This window comes from Jaminaea rosea, assembly GCF_003144245.1.
Source record: "Jaminaea rosea strain MCA 5214 unplaced genomic scaffold BDZ90scaffold_15, whole genome shotgun sequence".
NCBI classification, from domain to species: domain Eukaryota; kingdom Fungi; phylum Basidiomycota; class Exobasidiomycetes; order Microstromatales; genus Jaminaea; species Jaminaea rosea.
Window position 1 is genome coordinate 283,658 of NW_020289989.1, and position 17,820 is coordinate 301,477.

Below are 17,820 nucleotides of genomic sequence, written 5' to 3' on the forward strand. Positions count from 1 at the left end.
TGCCCCGCCCCGCCGGTGAGCCGTCCATGCAGGCACGAGCGGACAAACAGATCGGGCGGAGTCAAGTCGATTGAGTGGAGCAGCAAGTCGATTCCATTTCGAATTGGGAGTCTCGGCCTTCTCCTCCTTGGCGGGGCAAGGCGAGGGGCAGGCGAATGGTCGCCGGTCGAGAAGTCCGTCATATAAGGGCTTGAGGGAGGCGCGACTATCCCCTGCTTCCTTCCATCACCCCCACTGCGACCAACATGCGCTTCACCTTGCTCCTCATCTCCGCGGCCGCCCTCGCCCTCACCGTCTCCGCCACGCCTCTGGACCCTGAGCTCCACCAGCTCGCAGCACGTGGAGCCTGCAGTGGCGGTATCAATGTATGCTGCTCATCATCCTCGGTCAGCTGCAGCGGTAACGTCTGCAAGGCTTGCTGCAATGGGACGTGCGGCTGCTTCTACTCAAAGGGATCATCGTGTGGAAGCAACTTCCCTTGCACTGATGTGTGAGTGCACGCCCGCGGCGAAGATGAGGCTACGGCGAAGCTGACTAGACGTCTGCTCCCCTTGCGACAGCACGAAGCCCGACTTTGCCACGACCAACGGCCAGTGCACGGCTCCCAGCGGTGGCAACACCGGATCGACGGGGGGAAGCACCGGATCAACGGGCAGCACCTCGTCGCGATGTGCACGCCTCTCTCCCGCTCTCAGGCGCTTCTTTAACTGCTGATTTGGCGCACAGAATCAGGATCGTAGTCAATCTTTGGAAATCACATTCGTTTCGTTGAGCAAGATTGGAGAGCAATGAACTCCTGATGTTCATTTTCACAAGGAGCGAACCTCGAACTTGTAGTGTTTGAACGGACGCAAGCAAAAGCATCACGGTGGGCATAGCCTTCGAGCATGCATGGTTCTGAGAGTGCACGACAGCGTAGCGCTTGCCAGAGGGGGAGAGACGGTCTGATGACGAGAGGGAACAGCTTCTCATCTCAAAAGCTCCCTTCTATAACCTTTGGCGACCTCATAGCTGCATGAGGTGTCCATGAACGAGCTCAAGGACTGTTGCGATTCTTTGCAGGCACTGGACATCCTGAGAATGCGGTACTCGTCGCCCCTGGTGGATGACCTTCATGCAAAAGTCTTCACGCACGGCTGCAAGGCATGTCATATGCTATATGCTATATGCTATATGCTATATGCTATATGCTATATGCTATATGCTATGTGCTATACGCTATGTACTATATGTCACTGCGAGCCCTGAGCGTCCATACCATACGCGGGATGGAGCACCTCACTTCTCCTTGCCACAACCCATCGTCGCCGTGCTCGAGCATCGTGGGTACGTGCGATCGTGAAGACCTGCACGTCATGTTTTGTTGTGTTTTATGTTTTATGTTCCTTGCTTGATGCTTTGTGTTGAAGGGGCATTCCGGTAGCGTGAAAGGCGCTAGACCACCTCTTGAGTCGCAGTGAAGCTTCAGATCCTCCCCTCATTGTCGTCGTGGCCGTCGTTGTTACCACACGTCTCTGTGGTAGTCATGACGCGGCTCTCCGTGTCCGTGTCCGCGTCTGACCTGAGATGAGACGCTCGGCACTCTGAGCCTGCAGGAACATGCAGGCTTGGCGCCCCGGATCTCACGTCCAATCGTCTCTGGACCCCGGCTAGTTCTTCTTGCATCCTTACTCACGCCATCATCCAACTCATCGCAATGCCTCGTCCAGTGAACCCACGTCAGCCGCCTGGAGATGGCGAGACCGGCATAAACATCTATGGCTACACGCCTTCTCTGTCATTGGCTGTTGCGGCGCTGGTGCTCTTTGGCATCGTCGTCGTGGGGAATGTCGCATGGGCGGTGCGTTTTGGGAAGAAGACGAGGGTCTATCACGGGTGAGTGGATGTAGAGTGACGTCGTCCGGGCTCGGCGTTGACGTGCCACTCTACGTCCAGCTTGATCGCTTTCGCCGCAGCCATGGAAATCGTAGGCTTCGCCTTCCGTCTGCGCTCCCACTCGAATCCTTTCCTCCTCATCCCCTTCGTCCTCCAATGTGAGCCTCAGAGGCGCAGCCTACATCCCGCTCTTCTCACAGTACTCCCTCCTCAATACTCCGTACATAGACTTCATGATCGTAGTAGCGCCCGTCTTCTTCTCAGCTGCCATCTACCTCTCCCTCTCCATCATCATCGCGAGCGACGCGCGGGCTGCAGCCTCGCTGCCCTTTGGTCTGAAGCCACGTGCCATCCTCGCGACCTTCGTGACGGTGGACGCCGTCACCACGGTCTTGCAAGTGGCAGGTGCTGCCTTGATCGGCGTAGGATACAGCCGTATCGCTGATGGGGAGACGCCGCCGCTGACACCCGAGAATGCCAACAAGATCCTTACGGCGGGTCTGGCCGTGCAGACCTGCTTCTTTGGCATCTTCATCGCCCTCTTCACCTCATTCTGCGTCAAGGGTTGGAGGAAGTACAAGTGGCATTCGCCGGATATGATGCTTCTCGCCAGCATCACGGTCGCTTCGTTGCTGCTGTGGATGAGGATCATCTTGTGAGCGTCCACGAGCGAAGACGACAGCGCTCCACGTCCCGCTGACACGCCACTCTCGCAGCCGCCTAGCAGAAACGGCCGCCGGCGTAGATTCAGACATCTCGCAAGACGAGGGACTATTTCTCATCGAGTTTGAGGGAAGCTGCATCGCCATGCTTCTATTGACGGCCGTGCCCCTCGAATGGCGGTTGCGCAAACAAAAGAGGGGTCTGAGCGAGAAGGCAAGCCCAGACGCGCCAGAATCCGTGCCCGCCGGACCCTGAGAACACGCTTGAGCCCCTCGAAAGGGCTAGTATGCGGCCGACGAAAGGGCAACACAGACAACTTCACGAGAATCATACGAGCTGCTTGACATCCTATTCACAACACCTTGAGATGCTCTACTCCAAGCGTTTGGCTGCAGCCGCAGCTCTGGCCCTTGCCCTCTTCTCGCCTGACGTCACAGCAGCCAAGAATGTCACTGCTGGTGAGTCTCCCCCTCATTGTTCCATCGTCTACTTCACAAGCTCACCTCGCTCCGAACGCCCTGCCCAGCCACGTCAGTCACCAACCTCGCCCCCGCCTGCCAACAGCCCACTCAGATGTGCATCTACGCAACCAAGGGCGTAAACATCACCCTCGACGCAGGCAAGGCCCAACCGCTCCCCATGACCGACACGGGCGTACATATCTACGTCCTAGACACAGCTACTGGGGCACGCGGCTCCGCCCATGGATGCAACGCCTCACGCGCCTTCTTCAACATGCACCCAGGAGACGGGAGTCAGGGCACCAAGATTCTCGACGTCTCGGGCCAGAACAACAACAATATTGCGGGATTCTTTGTGGATAATCCGGGGAAAGTGGCAACGCATGGGACGGTGGAGAGTCAGAGCCCTAGTGCAGACTTGTTCTTGTATTGCTATGATCAGGATGTTGATGGCAAGAAAAATGGAGCGGCTGACGTTGCGGACGCGGGCGTGGAGGAGGAAGGCAATGGCGACGATGACGAGTAGGCGCAGACTGGCCGACCGAAGAGGTCACACCATAATGTAGTCCCTCCGCGTCTCTTGATGAGTCGATCGTTTTTCAATCGTATCACCTGGCCTCGACGTCTGACCCTCGTACTACGACCACGAAGGGCGAACAGCCTCAGAGAGGCGACGAGGCGAACAAGCACGACGATCGACAGGGCTCACCACGTCGGGCCGCCGACCAGACCCCAACGCAAGCCGTGCCGCCGCATCCTCCAGCCGCTCCTTGACGGTGGCTTACTGACTCGGCCACCGCCTACGAGCCGCTCCCCTTCTCGCCTCGTTGCGGATGCGGGAAGAAAGCACCTCAATGTGCTCACAAACAGCGACTGGACGGGAAACCTTGCAACAAACCGATAGGGCCGTATCGGCGATGTAGCTGTACCCCGTTGCGGCGGAGGCTGTGCATTGCCTATGGAGATGTCGATGGATCTTATTGAGCAAGGGATTGCCTCACCTCGGCTCTTCTCTGCTAATGACGGCCCGCTGGGTCCTCCAATGGATCGTCTGCTGCTGCTTTGTTAGATCAGCAATCGGCTCGTCCGAGAGAGCTATAAGAAGGTGCCCGTTGTCTTGTTGTACCTGCCTTCTCATCCTCGACTTCCCCCATCTGGCGCGCGATGTTCTCCAACTTGATTTTGTCCTTCGCCTTGGCCACCTCTTCTCTGCTACTCGCGGCTCAGCAAGGCAACGCCACGCCCGTCAACGGCACGGATGCTGGAATCCCCGACTTTGGCAGCCTGGCCCGTATGTTGTAATGCCCGAAGCTTGTCGGTGAAGGTGAAAGTAGCTGACCTGACCCTCTTGGATCGCCTCTGCGAACGGCTCTTCGATCCGCAGAAACGAACATCGGTGAAATGTGTGGCCGTGAGTCTTCCCTGCTAAACCGCAATCGCGTCCATCGCGCTCACCACCACGTGCCCTTCCCTCACGATCCGCTCTTACGTACGCGTACGCAGAACCCGAGTCAATGTGCATCTTTGCTGGCCGCGGAATCGAGATAAACGCTGCCAAGGGCATCGACCGCATGCAATTGATGCCCGACGGGTTCACCGTTGCCTTGCTGAACCACTACCGCGGTTCCGAGGGGAGCGTGAGGGGTTGCGATGGTAGTGTTGCCACCTGGAGCATGCCTTCCAACAAGTGAGGAGTAGCGACTTGTAATGCGAGGCGAGGGGCCAATCGAGCTGACTCTCTACCCTGTGCGCTCGTACAAGGGACGTCAAGACTTTTGATCCCTCCGGTGCAAAGAACAGAAAGCTGACCGGCTTTTGGCTGCAGGACAGTAGGGTGAAAGCTCGAACTGAGGCTATCTTCTCGATTGATCCTAACGTCGATCTGTGCGTGTACTGCTCGCCGTGAGGGAGGCGCTGATCGGGTGCAATGCCGGCTTGATTGGCATGACATACCTGTATATCTTGCGAGATTACGAGAACAATGTTGATGCCATTCCTCACTGCTCTTCGCCTCACTAAAAGTATTGCGAGTCTCGCAATCAGCGGTTCCGGGTATCAATCGATGCAGCAGATCTTCTTACACCACCAATCCCCACCTAGCCAAACCCGCAACCACCATCCCCAACCCCACAAGCAGGGAAGGGTACGTGACCCACCACGAAGCGAGGGCCAATCGCCAGACCGAGTGGAAGACTGCGTACAGAGCTGCGAGGACGGTAAAGGTGATCCATAAGTCCGCCGCAGCGGGGAAGAGGCGCGGGTGACCTTCTCTTGCTTCCTCGTCTCGATGCCTCCCAGAGCCAAAGAGCGTCACCCCTTGCCCGAGTGCGACCGCAGCCGAGAGGAGCAGAACGCTTCCCGTGCTCCATAGCGCCGAGTCGAGTTGCCAGACAGCGGAGATGGCTACGGGAAGGTCGGGCAGTGATGCTCCCAATGTACGCTCCAGCTTGACGCGCGTGCGTGCCGCAATGAGGCGGTCGATCTGCGACTCAAGCCGGCGGATGGCGGTCGCGTCTAGTTGCGGAGGCGTGTGCGACGCTGCGGAGGACGACGAGGATGAGGAGCGTGGTCGCTGTGACTGCAGCGTCTGCCTTGCGGAGGAGAGGGCTGCTGCTCCTGGATTCTGCCCACGATAGATGGATCCCTGCTCCGAGGGAGCTTCTCCCTCTTGCTGTGCTGCCTTGCCCTGCGTCAAGCTGTGTGGCAGATCGACTCCTCCCACTACGTCCAGGTCGTCCTCATCTTCTTCCTCGATAATACCCCCCTCCCCATGACCACCGAGCAGGAACGCCTCACCCGCTTCATCCAGCAGGGTTGGGCTGTACATGCTCAACTGTCTGAAGAGCTGGACCGTCCCACTGAGCAGCTCAGCGGTTGCCCAGCCTAGCGCGAGCCAGACTGCGATACGAAAACGCCCATCTTGGGCTTCGAGCTGTGTAAAGCGCGGGACATGGCGTTGTTGTTTCGAGTGATGGCGCAGGGTAGATGCCGGCAGAGAAGAAGCTACGTCTTGGTCGCCTGCCACATCGACGAGAGTCTTTGCGAGAACGACGGCGGACGCGACTACGATGAGGAGAATCTTGAATCCTTCAGTAAAGAGGGCGCGTGAGACGAAGCTGAAGATCGTTGCAGCTGTGTCGTCCTCGTTCTTTGCCAGCAAATCGTAGCGGGACGTCTCGTCTGGCACTCGCGGCGTGAGGGACGCTCTCGGCGAGGGTGAAGAGGAGCGCATTGATGCGAGGGAGCAGGCTCGCCCCAGCCGCAGAGCAAGGGTGCACAGCCGCGAGATCAGATTGCGTACTTTGTGCGCTGCAGTGAATGCTGCTACTGAGAGGAGAAAGAGGGACCAGCTGAGCATTGACGCCGGGCCGAGCAGCTGGGAGCAATGCTGCGCAGCCTTGTCCTCGTTGAGATGCTGCTCGCCGCCGCATTTCGTCGGCTTCGGCAGCCGGCATGGCTGCTTTAGTGCTGCGGCCGTGAATGCTGCAAGGAAAAGCAAAGTCGGAACGATGCCCAGTGCATGAGAGAGGATGAGCCAGGAGTAGGAAGGCAGCGTGGATGAAGAGGTAGACGATGTGGAAAAGGACGAGTCCGATGCGTCTGAAGGTCGGCGTGGCTGGCCGATCGGTATACTCTGGTATGATGGTCGATCACTGTGATGCGGTAGTAAGCGGCCATTTTCGCCTTCTGCAGCCATGGCTGGCCGCGATGAAGGGGCAAAGGGTGATGATAGTGGACAAGAGGAGACAAGTCGGTCAAATGAGCCACGCGAGTGTTTCGATGCCAAGGCAGCCTCGTCTCTGCTTCCGTTTGCCATCTGATCCTGCCCCTCTGTCCGCCCGGTCTCACGAGTCGAGTCGAGTCTCGGCGACTTTTTGGTCTTAAACGCCACACCATCGTCATGATCGTCTCAATATCATCTAGCGCCTCAGCATATCGTGACTCAACCACATGACGTGACTGGCTTTTTCATCGCCACTATGAGATCCTCATCCAGCCAAGGGCAGGACATCAGTCCCGCTCGCCCCTCACGACCTCCCGCTAAAGCCTGGTCCTCCACTCCCCCCACAAAATCAGCATGGTCCTCTCCCGACCCCTCCTCCTCGTCCTCAACACCATCGTCAGGATTCCCCGCTCTATCTTCCAACCCCTCGCGCAGACGTGATCGTTCAAATCCCTGGTCTCCCGCTCCTCGTCAATCCTACCCCTCACGCCTTCAAGAGATCCAGACGCGCGCCCTCGCCCGCCAGCAGGCGGAGCAAGAAGATCTGGCCAAGCTCATGGCTGAGACTGGTCTCTTGCCTAGCTCTTCGTCAGGCCCGGATATCACTACGCTACGAGACCTTGAGAAGAGCGCGGCCGAGGGACTCCAGCAGGGAGAAGATGAAGACTTCTACCGCGGGCCGGTGCAGATGTACGGGATGAGTAGGGTCATCGTGCGTGACTTGAGTGAGGCGGGATTGAAGGGAAAGAACAGGGTCAAGGCGAGGGAGGTGATTGGCGGTGGGACTGATTTCATCTATGAGAGACATGAGCCGCAGCGAGGGACGCCGAAGAGGACTCAGCAAGGGAGTGGTCGCGTCCTCAGAGCTGGCAGGGAGGGACAAGCTACCGCTCCCTCAACTCCACGATACGGATCCACGACCAGCATGGACCTACCGGAGGTCATCGCAGCCTACCACCGTTCGACTCGGCTGCAAGCTGTACAGCGCAGAGAGAATGGCTCCTCGTCCTCTTCCAGCCAGGCTCTCGACCCCCTTGCGCCCGTCATCGAAAAATTCCAGTACGACCTCAGCAGCAGCCCGATGCTTCTGTCCGCACACTGGACGCTCTCACCTGCTGCAGCACTTTCGACCTGGCCTGAAGAAGTGGCTCAGACATGCCGCGACATCATCGCTTCTACCCTGGTCTCGTTGGCTAACGAGCATACCCCTCCCGCTCTTTGGAGGCTGCTGCAACTTTGCTTGGATCTGCGGTTCGATCAAGGCGAGGAAAGAAGAGGCAGTGATGCTTGGCAAGAGATACTACGTGCCCTAAACGATGCTGGTGATGATGCAGCACCATCACATTTGGATGACGATACGGCCTGCACTTTAGCTGCTGGCTTGCTCGAGCCGCTCAACGCTCTAATCAAGCAGCATCGCGTCTCTACTCCATCTCCTACTCTCACCCATCTGGCCCACACTTTTCATCTTCTGCACCTAGGCTTTCCTCATCTACCGCCATCAATATTCCAGGCCACCTCCCTGGACGACCCCACCTTCAAACCAACCTCCCGTTACGAGCTCCTGCCCGGTCTCCCCGCTCGGACATACTCCTTCCTCCTCCCCCTCAGCACAAAGCTGCGCCTCCTCTCCCAAGAAGCCGACCGTATAGCATCTCAAGCCCGGCGGGAGAGGTTATGGTCTTCCTTCTATCGGCCTGAGGCGCAAGAGGGGCAAGGAGATCGTAATGCGCCACCTTGCCTGCGAGTACGACGCTCCCACCTGCTGGAGGATACGCTTGTTGCCATGGGCAGAAAGGATAGCGCGCTGCTTTGGCAGCATGGACCGCACTTTGCCGTGCACTTCGAGGGCGAAGAAGGGGTCGACTCGGTGTTGGGCGGGCTTAGGCGGGAGTGGTTGAGCTTGCTCACTGCTGCCCTACTGAGTGAAGGCACCGTGCGTGAGGCCGAAGAGGGCCAAGGGAATCTAGTCTTTGCGGAGGAGGCCATAGTGGAGCATGCCAGGCTGCTTGGCCTGGTGGTGGGCATAGCGCTTCTGCTCGGCATTGGAGTCGGGGTGAGACTGGCGGAGAGCGTGGCAAAATGGCTGCTGGATGATGTCGACGAAAATGGAGCGCTGGACGATCTTGCCACCACGTATCCGACTCTGGCTCGCAGCCTCCGCAGTATCCTTGCCTGGCGACCAGACGACACAGACACGGATCCTGAGCGCACCTTCGATCAGACTTTCTCCCTCAACTGGACTGTCACTTCTCCCGACGGCTCGACACGCCCCCTCATATCAGGCGGACAACATCGTCCGGTCACTCTGGCCAACCGACACGAGTACGCGCTCGCCATAGCGCAGCATCATCTCTACGGCTGCATACGCGCGCAGTTGGAGGCTGTACAGGAAGGCTTTGCGATGGCGTGGCCGAAGGAGGGAAGGGAGTGGCTGCGCAACTGGCTCGGTGCTGGACAAATGGCATCCATTGTTGATGGGCCCGGAAAGGCCGTCGACGTCGAGCTGCTCAAGCGTACGGTGCAGGTCCTGAATGCGCAGCGAGCTGATGAGCCCTTGCTGATGACGTGGTGGGAAGCGGTTGCCCACCTTGCGGCAGAAGACTCGACCTTCACATGCCGACTTCTGGCGTTCATTACCTCCTCCCCTCGCCTACCCTTGGGCTTCCTGGCCGCTCAGGGAAGACCACCAGCTCCCTTCGCCATACATCTGGTCGATCTGCGAGATGGCGAGTCGGCGCCTCTTCCCTGGGCTTCAACCTGTACGGCGACCCTCTTCTTGCCGCGATGTTATGCGGATGTTAGGGTGAAGGTGATGGCGGAGCGATTGAAGAAGAGTGTTGAGCTTGGTGGGGAAGGATTTGGGTTGAAGTAGGAGAGGGGAGGAGGAGGATCAGCTTCTCGCCCCCTCGCCTCGCTCCGGCTTGGCGGAAATTCATATGGCGGACCGAAATGAGCTTGACACCAAAGGAGCAATGAGCTCGACACCAAAGAAGATGAGTATGATTGATCGATTTCTCTTGATCCCTCTTTCGACCATATCTCCTCTACTCAATCTCGCTATCCAACTCCCAACATGCCTACCGACTCCCAGTACCGAGACAGCGACAAGAAAAGGGCGTGCCTCCTCAGACTACCTTCAGAGCTTCGCGCCCAAATCCTCGAGCTAGCCTGCTGCGGTAGCTCTGCCTCTTCCTCGCCCACCGACAGCGACACGGCCTTCAAGCTTTGCCTGGTCAGCAAGGCCATTCGGGCGCAGGTGCAAAAGATCCTCTACGAAGTCATATCAATCACAACTCCAAGTGCCCTCATGGAGCTCTTCGCTACGCTCCAAAGCCGACCTGACTTGGGCGGGGCCGTCAAGGCTTTGCATATCGGCCCGGCGTCACATCTGCACCCAAGATGGTGGCCGATGCAATCTCTAGGAGATCTCACGGCAAAGAAATTCAAGAAGGAGGGAGCATGGATCACCCACTCCATCCGGGATGAGGGTCTTCTGCCTCACGGTTGCTCGCTGGAGCGCAAGTGGCGTTTAGGCGCCTCTGATGACGACCTCAAGTGTTTTGACGATGCAGTGTACGATGCACTCATTGTTGCGCAGGTGACGCTGAAAGTCAATTTGATGCAGTGCCGGTCTGAGCTGGATGGGTCGTGTAGCCTAAGCTCGGTGAGTGCGAGCAACATCAACGTCTTGATCGCAGTATCTGCCTATCACATTGACGTCTGTATTTGCTTCTTGTCAGGCCGTCTGGCTAATGAGGGTGCTCGAGCTGCAGGCTGTCCTTGATCTTTACCTCACGGAAATGCGCAGGCTTGAAGATCGACAAGGGCGCGCCATTGAGCCTTGTCGACGTATTCAGGAGGACGCCAATGACGTGCCAAGCTGCTCCACCTGTGTCGCATACCCAGCCCTGCGACTCGAGTTGCCTCACGGCCCTCTCATTTCGGAACAGGATGACGAACTCGTTCACAGCCGAATCTGCTCCGTTCCCGCCCACATAATCACTTATGCGCAGATTCGTGAGCATCTCGATGCCAGAGGCGCTGCCACGGATCACTTCCACCATCCCATCATCTTCGCAAGGTCGAATCTGCTAAACTGCATCGCCGACATTTCGACGCGGGGAGTGTACGATGAGAGTAAATTGCCGGGTGCTCGATTGACCGCGACAGGGCGAAACAGCGGAAATCGAGAGACAGGAGGGGCAGCAACAACGGCAACCCTCATCAGAGCCGCTCGCTCCATTCTGCGTCAGTTGGCCAAGCTACAAGATCTCTCCGTCACAGGCTTCCTCAGCTACGCCCTCAAGGACATGCTTGGGCAGCTCGTCTCCGTGAGCAGCCTGTCCATCGGCCCTCTAACGGCTAGGAGGAACGGAACTTGTCTGGTGATTCTTGATGACGCAGGATTGTGCAGCCTGGAGCAGCTACGCATCTGTGGCCTCGATGGGGCCGAGCAAGCAACGGCCTTCATCACCAGCAGATCGCTTGCTCCAAGGCTTGCCAGCGTGCAGTGGGACATGAGAAAAGCACCGGCCTCTCCTCACCGGTGAGTGCAACGGGTTCGATCGACGAGATTGAGCATGCTAGAGCTTTTCAGACTGTCTAGTCGCTCACCTTGCCGCTTTCTGCCTGTCTTTGTTTCGCAGCGTCGCCCAATTGATCCAGGCCCTGGAGCAGCGCATCACTTCAAGCGTCTTTTCCTCTCCGGAGGAGAATACGAGCATCCTCTCAAGCCTCGAAAGGTGCCGCGTCAATTCTCGGGATGTCTCTCACGGACAGCATCGGCAAGCACAGCAGAGCATTGACATCCTTCTGCAGCCATTTGTTCTTGCTACCATGCTTTCCCTCGGCAACTCGAAAGAAAATGGCCGGACAATCTGGACTACTGGCGTGGTGACACACTCTGAATCCGACCTTCTGCGCATCGTGAAGCGTGACGTCCGAGAGCCTCCCTGGTTTGATTGTGATCTCGAGCGCGCAGGCGTGTAGAACTGGTATGAGGATACGAAAAAGTGGTGGGAGGAGTGCGTCAGCAGCCGGCGCAGAGGAGGTTGAGATGTGTGTGGTGGACAGGCGCGTATTTGATTCACTGATGCTCACAAAACCGATCCCTGGTCAAATGAGATCCGAAAAGATCTCTCGTATCTCCTGCGAGTGATGACGATTATCGCGCAACGAAAGTCTACTGCGACTGGCTACTTAGTTGCCCCACCTCGCTCGTCTGCTTTCCGTAGGCCCGTGCGCCCGTGCAAAACGGAAGGCCAAGTCGCGTTTGCAGGCGGAGGGTGCGCGCGGCTCTTGCTTTCGTTCCCCTCACTCCATCTTCACCTCTTTGGTGGTCGTCTGTTGCCAATATGGCGTCCTCATCGCATTGCAATCGCATCGACACGCGCGGGGACCCTCAAGGCACTGCAACGCCCTCCTCTTTCTTCAGCCTTCCAGCAGAGCTGCGCAACCGCATCCTGACATTTGCCTGCCAAGGTCCAGTCTTTGGCCCGACCCTCACCGGCCATCGATCCCCTCTCGCTCTGGACAAGCTCACCACCCTCTCCCTCTGCCTTGTTTGCAAGGACGTCAATGCTCAGGTGACTGAGCTTCTCTACGCAAACATCTCCATCACGCGCGGGAGTGAGCTAGTCGAGCTGCTGCGCACGCTTCAAGCGAGACCCGAACTTGGAGAATTGGTCAAGGCTTTACACCTGGGCGCAGACTCGCACCTACCGCCTTCTCTGTGGTGGCCACTTCGACCTAAAGGCTATTCAAAGGACGACGCAGACTGCAGCAGAGGACCGTGGATTGTCTCCTCGGTCCAAGATCAAGACCGCTTACCCCGAGATTGTCCTCCGGGGCGCAAATGGTTTCTGCTAGAGAAGGCTGAGACCAGCCAAGAGGCTGCGGTCATGGATGCCCTCGTACAAATTCAGACCAAGCTCGATGTCAATCTGGCGAGGCATGCGCGTGATTTTGGCGGGGAAGCGATTCATCCAGTGAGTGAGGGATTCGACCACTCACCAGCTCAACAGTATGCTGGAAGGACATACTGTAGCTCACTGATCGGATTGATGATTTGCTTTACCAGGAGATCTATCTCATCAGAATGATCGAGGCTCAAGCAGCGCTCGACTTGTACCTCATGGACATGCGCAGGAGAGAAGATCAAGACGCTCAAAACCCTCGACACGCGAGTTCGTGTGAAAAGTTGGGCAACATTATCTATTTCAAGCTCGATCTGCTGAGCAAAGCTCCAGGCGCTTCGCTGGCAGCATCCAGGCAGACCTCACAGCCTCATAGAAGCAGCGAGAACGTTTTCACCATATCGTGGAAGGATCTTCGCAACCAGCTCACGACCCGAGGCTCGATGACCGACTACTTCAGCCACCCTTTCATCCATGCCCGAACATCGTTGCACTGGGGCAGATTGATAGACAGTATCGACTTTTCTGCCGCGCTGGGATCCGCGAGGACTTCTAATGCTAACGCGGACGACATTTCGGACCAGGGCAGCGAGCAAGATACAGACCTCAACAGCAGCAGCAGCGACGACGTAGAAAGTGGCAGCTGCGAGGACGAGCTCGCCATTGGCGATCGTTGTGACACTTTGATCGAGTCCGGGCTCGGTCGACTTGGTTTTGACCTTATCGCTCTCACGCCCGGCGTCCAGCACCTTGCCACATCAAGTATATTCTCTGGCGTACTTCCCAGCAGTTCTGGAAACGACACACCCTCCATCTGCTCATTGCAAACTTACTCGCTGGGCCCACGATCGACCAAGAGCAACTCCGCCTTTCTCACTTGCTTGTCGGACCGTCGTTTCCTCAAGCTGGAAAAGTTGCGTCTCTGCGGACTGACCACTCCAGATTCTGCGATGTGGAGCCTCTCCAACAGGAAGAAGATGCCACAGCTGAAAGAGGTTCAATGGGACCTGTCCTCTGCGGAGCATGACTTCATAAAGTGAGCAAGCTTCTGAAACAACCGTGTGCCCCTCAATTTTGATTTCTCCTTCTACTGTACCTTCCAAACAGCGTTCAAAGCGCCATACGACAGCTGCAGGAGACGCTCAGGAGCAATTCGCCGCGCCTGATTTCGGCAATGCTCCGAGTGCTGCAAGAACAGATGCAAGCTCAACAGGCAGAGGCTGAAGAGACACCAGGCTCGCGGGAGAGAGCCACCGAGGACTCATCGTCGCTTGCACTCCTTGAGAAGCGTGTCGCATGGGCAGAGCGCGGTCCTCTTTGGGCCGAGTTTCTTCTTCCTCCTGACATCATAGACTCACTAGTTCACGACACCGAGTCGGCAGAAGAGCGGGAAGCCTGGGGCAGCGGTCAAGCCTACAGTACCGACGAGTGTCACATCAGGCTCGTGCCAATGGTACCGGGAGACTTCACGTGGGATAAGCAGCGCGGAAAGAAAAGCATCAAGGAGCGAGCACTGTTCGAGGACGGCAAGCACTGGTGGGAGGAGTGCGTCCTTAGCATGGCAAGGTAGCGTGGAGGAGAGATTGAAGGTGGCGTGAGCGGAAGGAGGGAGCGAGGACATTCTGTCTGGCCACTTGTTCAGCGTCTTGTTTCCTTTGACCCTCCACGTAGCCGCGAAGCCGGCTTGCGATAATCTTGTACCGCTTTTTCTCCCGTGCGGCCGCCTTCTCTCTTCCTCTCAATTCCCACGCTTTTTCGCTAGCGAGCCATCTTGACGCTTTCACTTCTTCGCTCAGCCAGACCGAGAGGCAAAGATCAAACCGAAATCGAGGCAAAGCCCTGCGGCAGCCACTACGCGGACCCAGTGACTCTTTACTCCCTTTTCATCCTCCCTTCGTAGCTGCATCTGGCGTGCCGCCAGCTTCTTGCCGGCTGCACCTCGCCCTCCTTTGCCGGCGGCATCTCAACCTCACTCGACTCACTCGCTTGCTCGCTTGCAGCGAATGTCAGCCACGCATATCGCCCGCCCCGCGGCCAAATCAAGGTGAGACGGCGGACTAGCGCATGTTTGCAACTTGGCTTCCCATCCTCCGCTTCATCTCGTCGCTGTGACGATGGCAAGGGCGGCGCCGACGTCGGCGATGAAGGCCAAGCATCGACTCAGCAGTGACGCGATCTGGGCGGACGAGAGGACAAAGCTCGTCAAGAACGACGATAGCGAGGACAGCGATCTCAACGAGGCAACTCTGACGGATTTCTGGCGCTTACCTGAGGAGCTGCGCAAAGTCATCTTCGATCTTGCCATTGGCGCTGGCTCGGAGAGGAGTACGCAGCTAGTCGCAAACCTAGCAAAGGTGTCGCACTACTTTCATGCGCTGTTCAATCCGGTACTCTACGAGCGCGTCTGCATCATACGACCAAGCACTCTTCTCGCCTTCAGACGTGCTCTCGCGCTTTGCCCAGCCAACGCCCAGCTCGTTCGCAGCCTTTGGCTGGGACCACAGGCTGAATTGGCGCCCGATTGGTACCCAGTCCGCATCGAGGACGAGGATGAGGACGAGGAGGGCAATTGGGAAGCCGAAGCCGAAGAGCTCATCTTCTTCAAGACCTCGCTCGGTACCCGTGACGAAGAGCTGATCCTTCCTCGATGGTGCAAGCCAGAACGCGAGTGGCTTCTCAACTTCCCAGTGCGCACATGTCAAGAGCAAGCAGCGATCGCTGCAATTCAAACAGCCGCTAGTTCAATCGAAGTCTACTTGGCGGAGCGGCTCCGCGATCAGCATTTCCAAGGCATCGGGATAGTGAGCCTAATAGCGCAATTGGGGGGGATAAATGTATCGTTGACCAGCTCATCCTCCTGCTCGCGCACAGAATGCCTTCACAGCTCGAATTCTTCAAACTCAGAGTGCACTCGATCTGTACCTCATGGAAATGAGACGCATCGACGACAGGAACGATATGGTGCACTCGTGGCGCTCAGACTCTCCCTTGCCCAAAGCACCCACGAAATGTCGCGCTGGCAAATGCCGGCACTACCCTACACTCCGCATCGAGATGAGATTGCAGCACGTCGAGATAGACGAAGGCGCTAAGCAAGCGGCGAAAGCTAAAGCGGCGAAGAGGAAGAAGTCCAAGAGACAGAGCAAGATCAAGAAGAAAGCAAATAGGGGCTCAGGAATGACGAGAAGCAAGAACAACGCCGAGCTTGTTTTGACTTTGGATCAACTCAAAGCACATCTCGACCGCCCTGGCGCGCAGACCGACCACTTTGACCACCCGTACATCTACGCCCGCTCCGGACTCAAGATGCTCTGTCTCGACTATGAAAATCGGATCACCGTCGACTACGATCAAGAAATGAAAGAAGACTTCTACAGCGACGACTACGACTTCAGTGATCCCTGGGGCCTTGGTGGCGGCTCCCATAATTCTGACCTCGACAGCTACGACTCGGACGAGTCCGTTCTCATCTCGGACTCTGTAATGTCTTTGTCCTCCTCTGAAGGCTCCTCGGAATGCTCGTCATTCACAAAGAAATCTGAACTTCCGACATCACCAGAGTCGGACAGTAGCTTCAGCTCGTGCGACTTTTTGACCCCTCGAGTTGGAGGGCAGAGCATGCTCAAGCTCAGTCACTTGATCCTGAAGGCAACTACAAAGCTCGTCAATCTTGGCATCACAGGCTCGTTCGAGAAACTCTTCCGAAAGCCTTCACCGCTCTCAGGTCTCCGCTATCTCTCCGTGGGACCCCTCTCTCGCCATGAAGCAGCCGGTATCTGCTTTCAGGACGTGCAGCTTCCGAGCCTCGAGAGATTACGCGTTTGTGGCGACTGCATTGGCAGGGGAACAGCGTGCAACGTAGCCGGAGTGCACAGTAGAAGCCACGAAAGCGATATTTGGACGCGGCTGAAAGACTTTCAGTGGGATTTTGGCAGAGCAGAATGCTTCGATGGAGATCCTGGTCATGACTTGTGAGTCTAAGGAGCTGACCTTTTCAGAAGCAGTTCATGTGAACGAGCACGCTGAGACGTCCATATGACACCTTACCGCGCAGTCTCCTCAGCCTTATCGAAGCGCTACAGGGTGCTTGGCTGCCCGAGGATAGAGCAAGAGCGATCAGCGGTCCGCGCTACACGGAGGCTCGTCTGCATCCCCAGTTGGTTGCCACCGTATTGGAGAATGCTCCCTCACCTACGGTACGGGCTGCCTGGATTGATGGGGGGATCATCAACGACGCACCGCATCGTGTTCGTATCGTAGAGAGTCATGCGACACGCACCGTGGACCCCTGGAGACCAGAACAGGACTTGGAAAGGCTGTACACAGATTCGATTCAGTGGTGGGAAGAGAGGGCGCTTGAGGTGAGCTCGCAGATGTAGGCGACCGGCGGAGGAAGGGATGATTGTCGAGGCGATTCCTTGTAAGGTATGTACAGCAATCAGGCTTGAATCATCATATACCCTCTACAATGCTTATCAATAGTCATTTTTAAGGAGTGGCACTGGATTTGGAGTACAGGACGCTCGCACTCTCCCTTCTTTTGTTGGCGGCTTGTGCGGGGACTGCCCTGGTCTCCGACGCGCAACTGGCCACGATACTGTATGATCACAGACCGTGCGAGGCTTGAGCCGCGTTTCTTTCTTGCCTTAGTACTATACCGTGTCAATCTGGTGACTTTTCCTTCACTCTTCCAGGCAATTCTTGGGCTGTAGATCGTGACGGCCGGCGCAAGACATTGCCTCAGCGGCAATGAACCTGCCAAGCAGCGACCCAGCAAGAGCGTCAAAAGCGACAACGACAACCGACGCTTGGTTCTCCTGGCGGTGCCCTCTGCCCTCGGCGGCGCGTGCCGTCGGACTGAGCGAGAAGGGCGCACTGGCGCTCGGGCCTCATCGATGCTTCTTTGTCTGCGTCACACCCTCATCGCATCTTCCTTTACGACGTCTCTCTGCCCAATTCGCTCTTTCAAACCTCCCTCAATCCGACATGCGGGCAGGAGGAAAGCGTCAGCCAAGCAAAGCCAGCAACAGCCATACGCGCGCATCCAAAAGAGGCAAGCGTCATCACCATCACCTCTCACTCGCCGGCTTCTGGACCCTGCCATCCGAGTTGCGCTCCCTCATCCTCAGCCTGGCCTGCTATAAGAGCACATCCGTCAGCGACAAGTGCCCGCGTCTCG

At 57.2% G+C, this 17,820-nt stretch overlaps 9 protein-coding genes across 9 annotated transcripts; 8 read left to right on the forward strand and 1 right to left on the reverse strand.

Moving 5' to 3' along the window:
* The first annotated feature begins 95 nt into the window (after nt 1–95).
* Nucleotides 96–958, forward strand: BDZ90DRAFT_281601 (hypothetical protein). Its single transcript, XM_025509380.1, has 2 exons — nt 96–490; nt 561–958. Exons 1-2 carry the CDS (start codon nt 246–248, stop codon nt 712–714), a joined length of 399 nt encoding a protein of 132 aa, XP_025360000.1. The 5' UTR covers nt 96–245; the 3' UTR covers nt 715–958.
* A 738-nt stretch (nt 959–1,696) lies between these two features.
* Nucleotides 1,697–2,793, forward strand: BDZ90DRAFT_262436 (hypothetical protein; the record flags this gene model as incomplete). Its single annotated transcript, XM_025508482.1, has 4 exons — nt 1,697–1,875; nt 1,936–2,033; nt 2,104–2,530; nt 2,592–2,793. 4 exons carry the CDS (start codon nt 1,697–1,699, stop codon nt 2,791–2,793), a joined length of 906 nt encoding a protein of 301 aa, XP_025360001.1.
* BDZ90DRAFT_74591 (hypothetical protein) lies at nt 2,604–3,772 on the forward strand. The gene is made up of 2 exons (XM_025509833.1): nt 2,604–2,996; nt 3,074–3,772. The coding sequence occupies exons 1-2, from the start codon at nt 2,825–2,827 to the stop codon at nt 3,523–3,525; spliced, it is 624 nt and encodes a 207-aa protein (XP_025360002.1). The 5' UTR covers nt 2,604–2,824; the 3' UTR covers nt 3,526–3,772.
* A 968-nt stretch (nt 3,773–4,740) lies between these two features.
* On the reverse strand, nt 4,741–6,779 carry BDZ90DRAFT_74617 (hypothetical protein). The gene has a single exon (XM_025509834.1). The coding sequence runs from the start codon at nt 6,694–6,696 to the stop codon at nt 5,077–5,079; it is 1,620 nt and encodes a 539-aa protein (XP_025360003.1). The 5' UTR covers nt 6,697–6,779; the 3' UTR covers nt 4,741–5,076.
* Nucleotides 6,780–6,979: 200 nt separating this feature from the next.
* BDZ90DRAFT_262440 (hypothetical protein) lies at nt 6,980–9,598 on the forward strand (the record flags this gene model as incomplete). Its single annotated transcript, XM_025508483.1, has 1 exon — nt 6,980–9,598. The coding sequence occupies one exon, from the start codon at nt 6,980–6,982 to the stop codon at nt 9,596–9,598; it is 2,619 nt and encodes an 872-aa protein (XP_025360004.1).
* Nucleotides 9,599–9,699: 101 nt separating this feature from the next.
* BDZ90DRAFT_74662 (hypothetical protein) lies at nt 9,700–10,929 on the forward strand. The gene is made up of 3 exons (XM_025509835.1): nt 9,700–10,390; nt 10,467–10,743; nt 10,808–10,929. The coding sequence occupies exons 1-3, from the start codon at nt 9,800–9,802 to the stop codon at nt 10,819–10,821; spliced, it is 882 nt and encodes a 293-aa protein (XP_025360005.1). The 5' UTR covers nt 9,700–9,799; the 3' UTR covers nt 10,822–10,929.
* Nucleotides 10,930–11,627, forward strand: BDZ90DRAFT_74663 (hypothetical protein). The gene is made up of 2 exons (XM_025509836.1): nt 10,930–11,272; nt 11,333–11,627. The coding sequence occupies exons 1-2, from the start codon at nt 11,037–11,039 to the stop codon at nt 11,529–11,531; spliced, it is 435 nt and encodes a 144-aa protein (XP_025360006.1). The 5' UTR covers nt 10,930–11,036; the 3' UTR covers nt 11,532–11,627.
* Nucleotides 11,628–12,817: 1,190 nt separating this feature from the next.
* BDZ90DRAFT_234227 (hypothetical protein) lies at nt 12,818–14,342 on the forward strand. The gene is made up of 2 exons (XM_025506931.1): nt 12,818–13,677; nt 13,749–14,342. Exons 1-2 carry the CDS (start codon nt 12,824–12,826, stop codon nt 14,209–14,211), a joined length of 1,317 nt encoding a protein of 438 aa, XP_025360007.1. The 5' UTR covers nt 12,818–12,823; the 3' UTR covers nt 14,212–14,342.
* Nucleotides 14,343–14,733: 391 nt separating this feature from the next.
* Nucleotides 14,734–17,123, forward strand: BDZ90DRAFT_234229 (hypothetical protein). The gene is made up of 3 exons (XM_025506932.1): nt 14,734–15,442; nt 15,513–16,612; nt 16,696–17,123. The coding sequence occupies exons 1-3, from the start codon at nt 14,756–14,758 to the stop codon at nt 17,018–17,020; spliced, it is 2,112 nt and encodes a 703-aa protein (XP_025360008.1). The 5' UTR covers nt 14,734–14,755; the 3' UTR covers nt 17,021–17,123.
* Nucleotides 17,124–17,820: the final 697 nt, after the last annotated feature.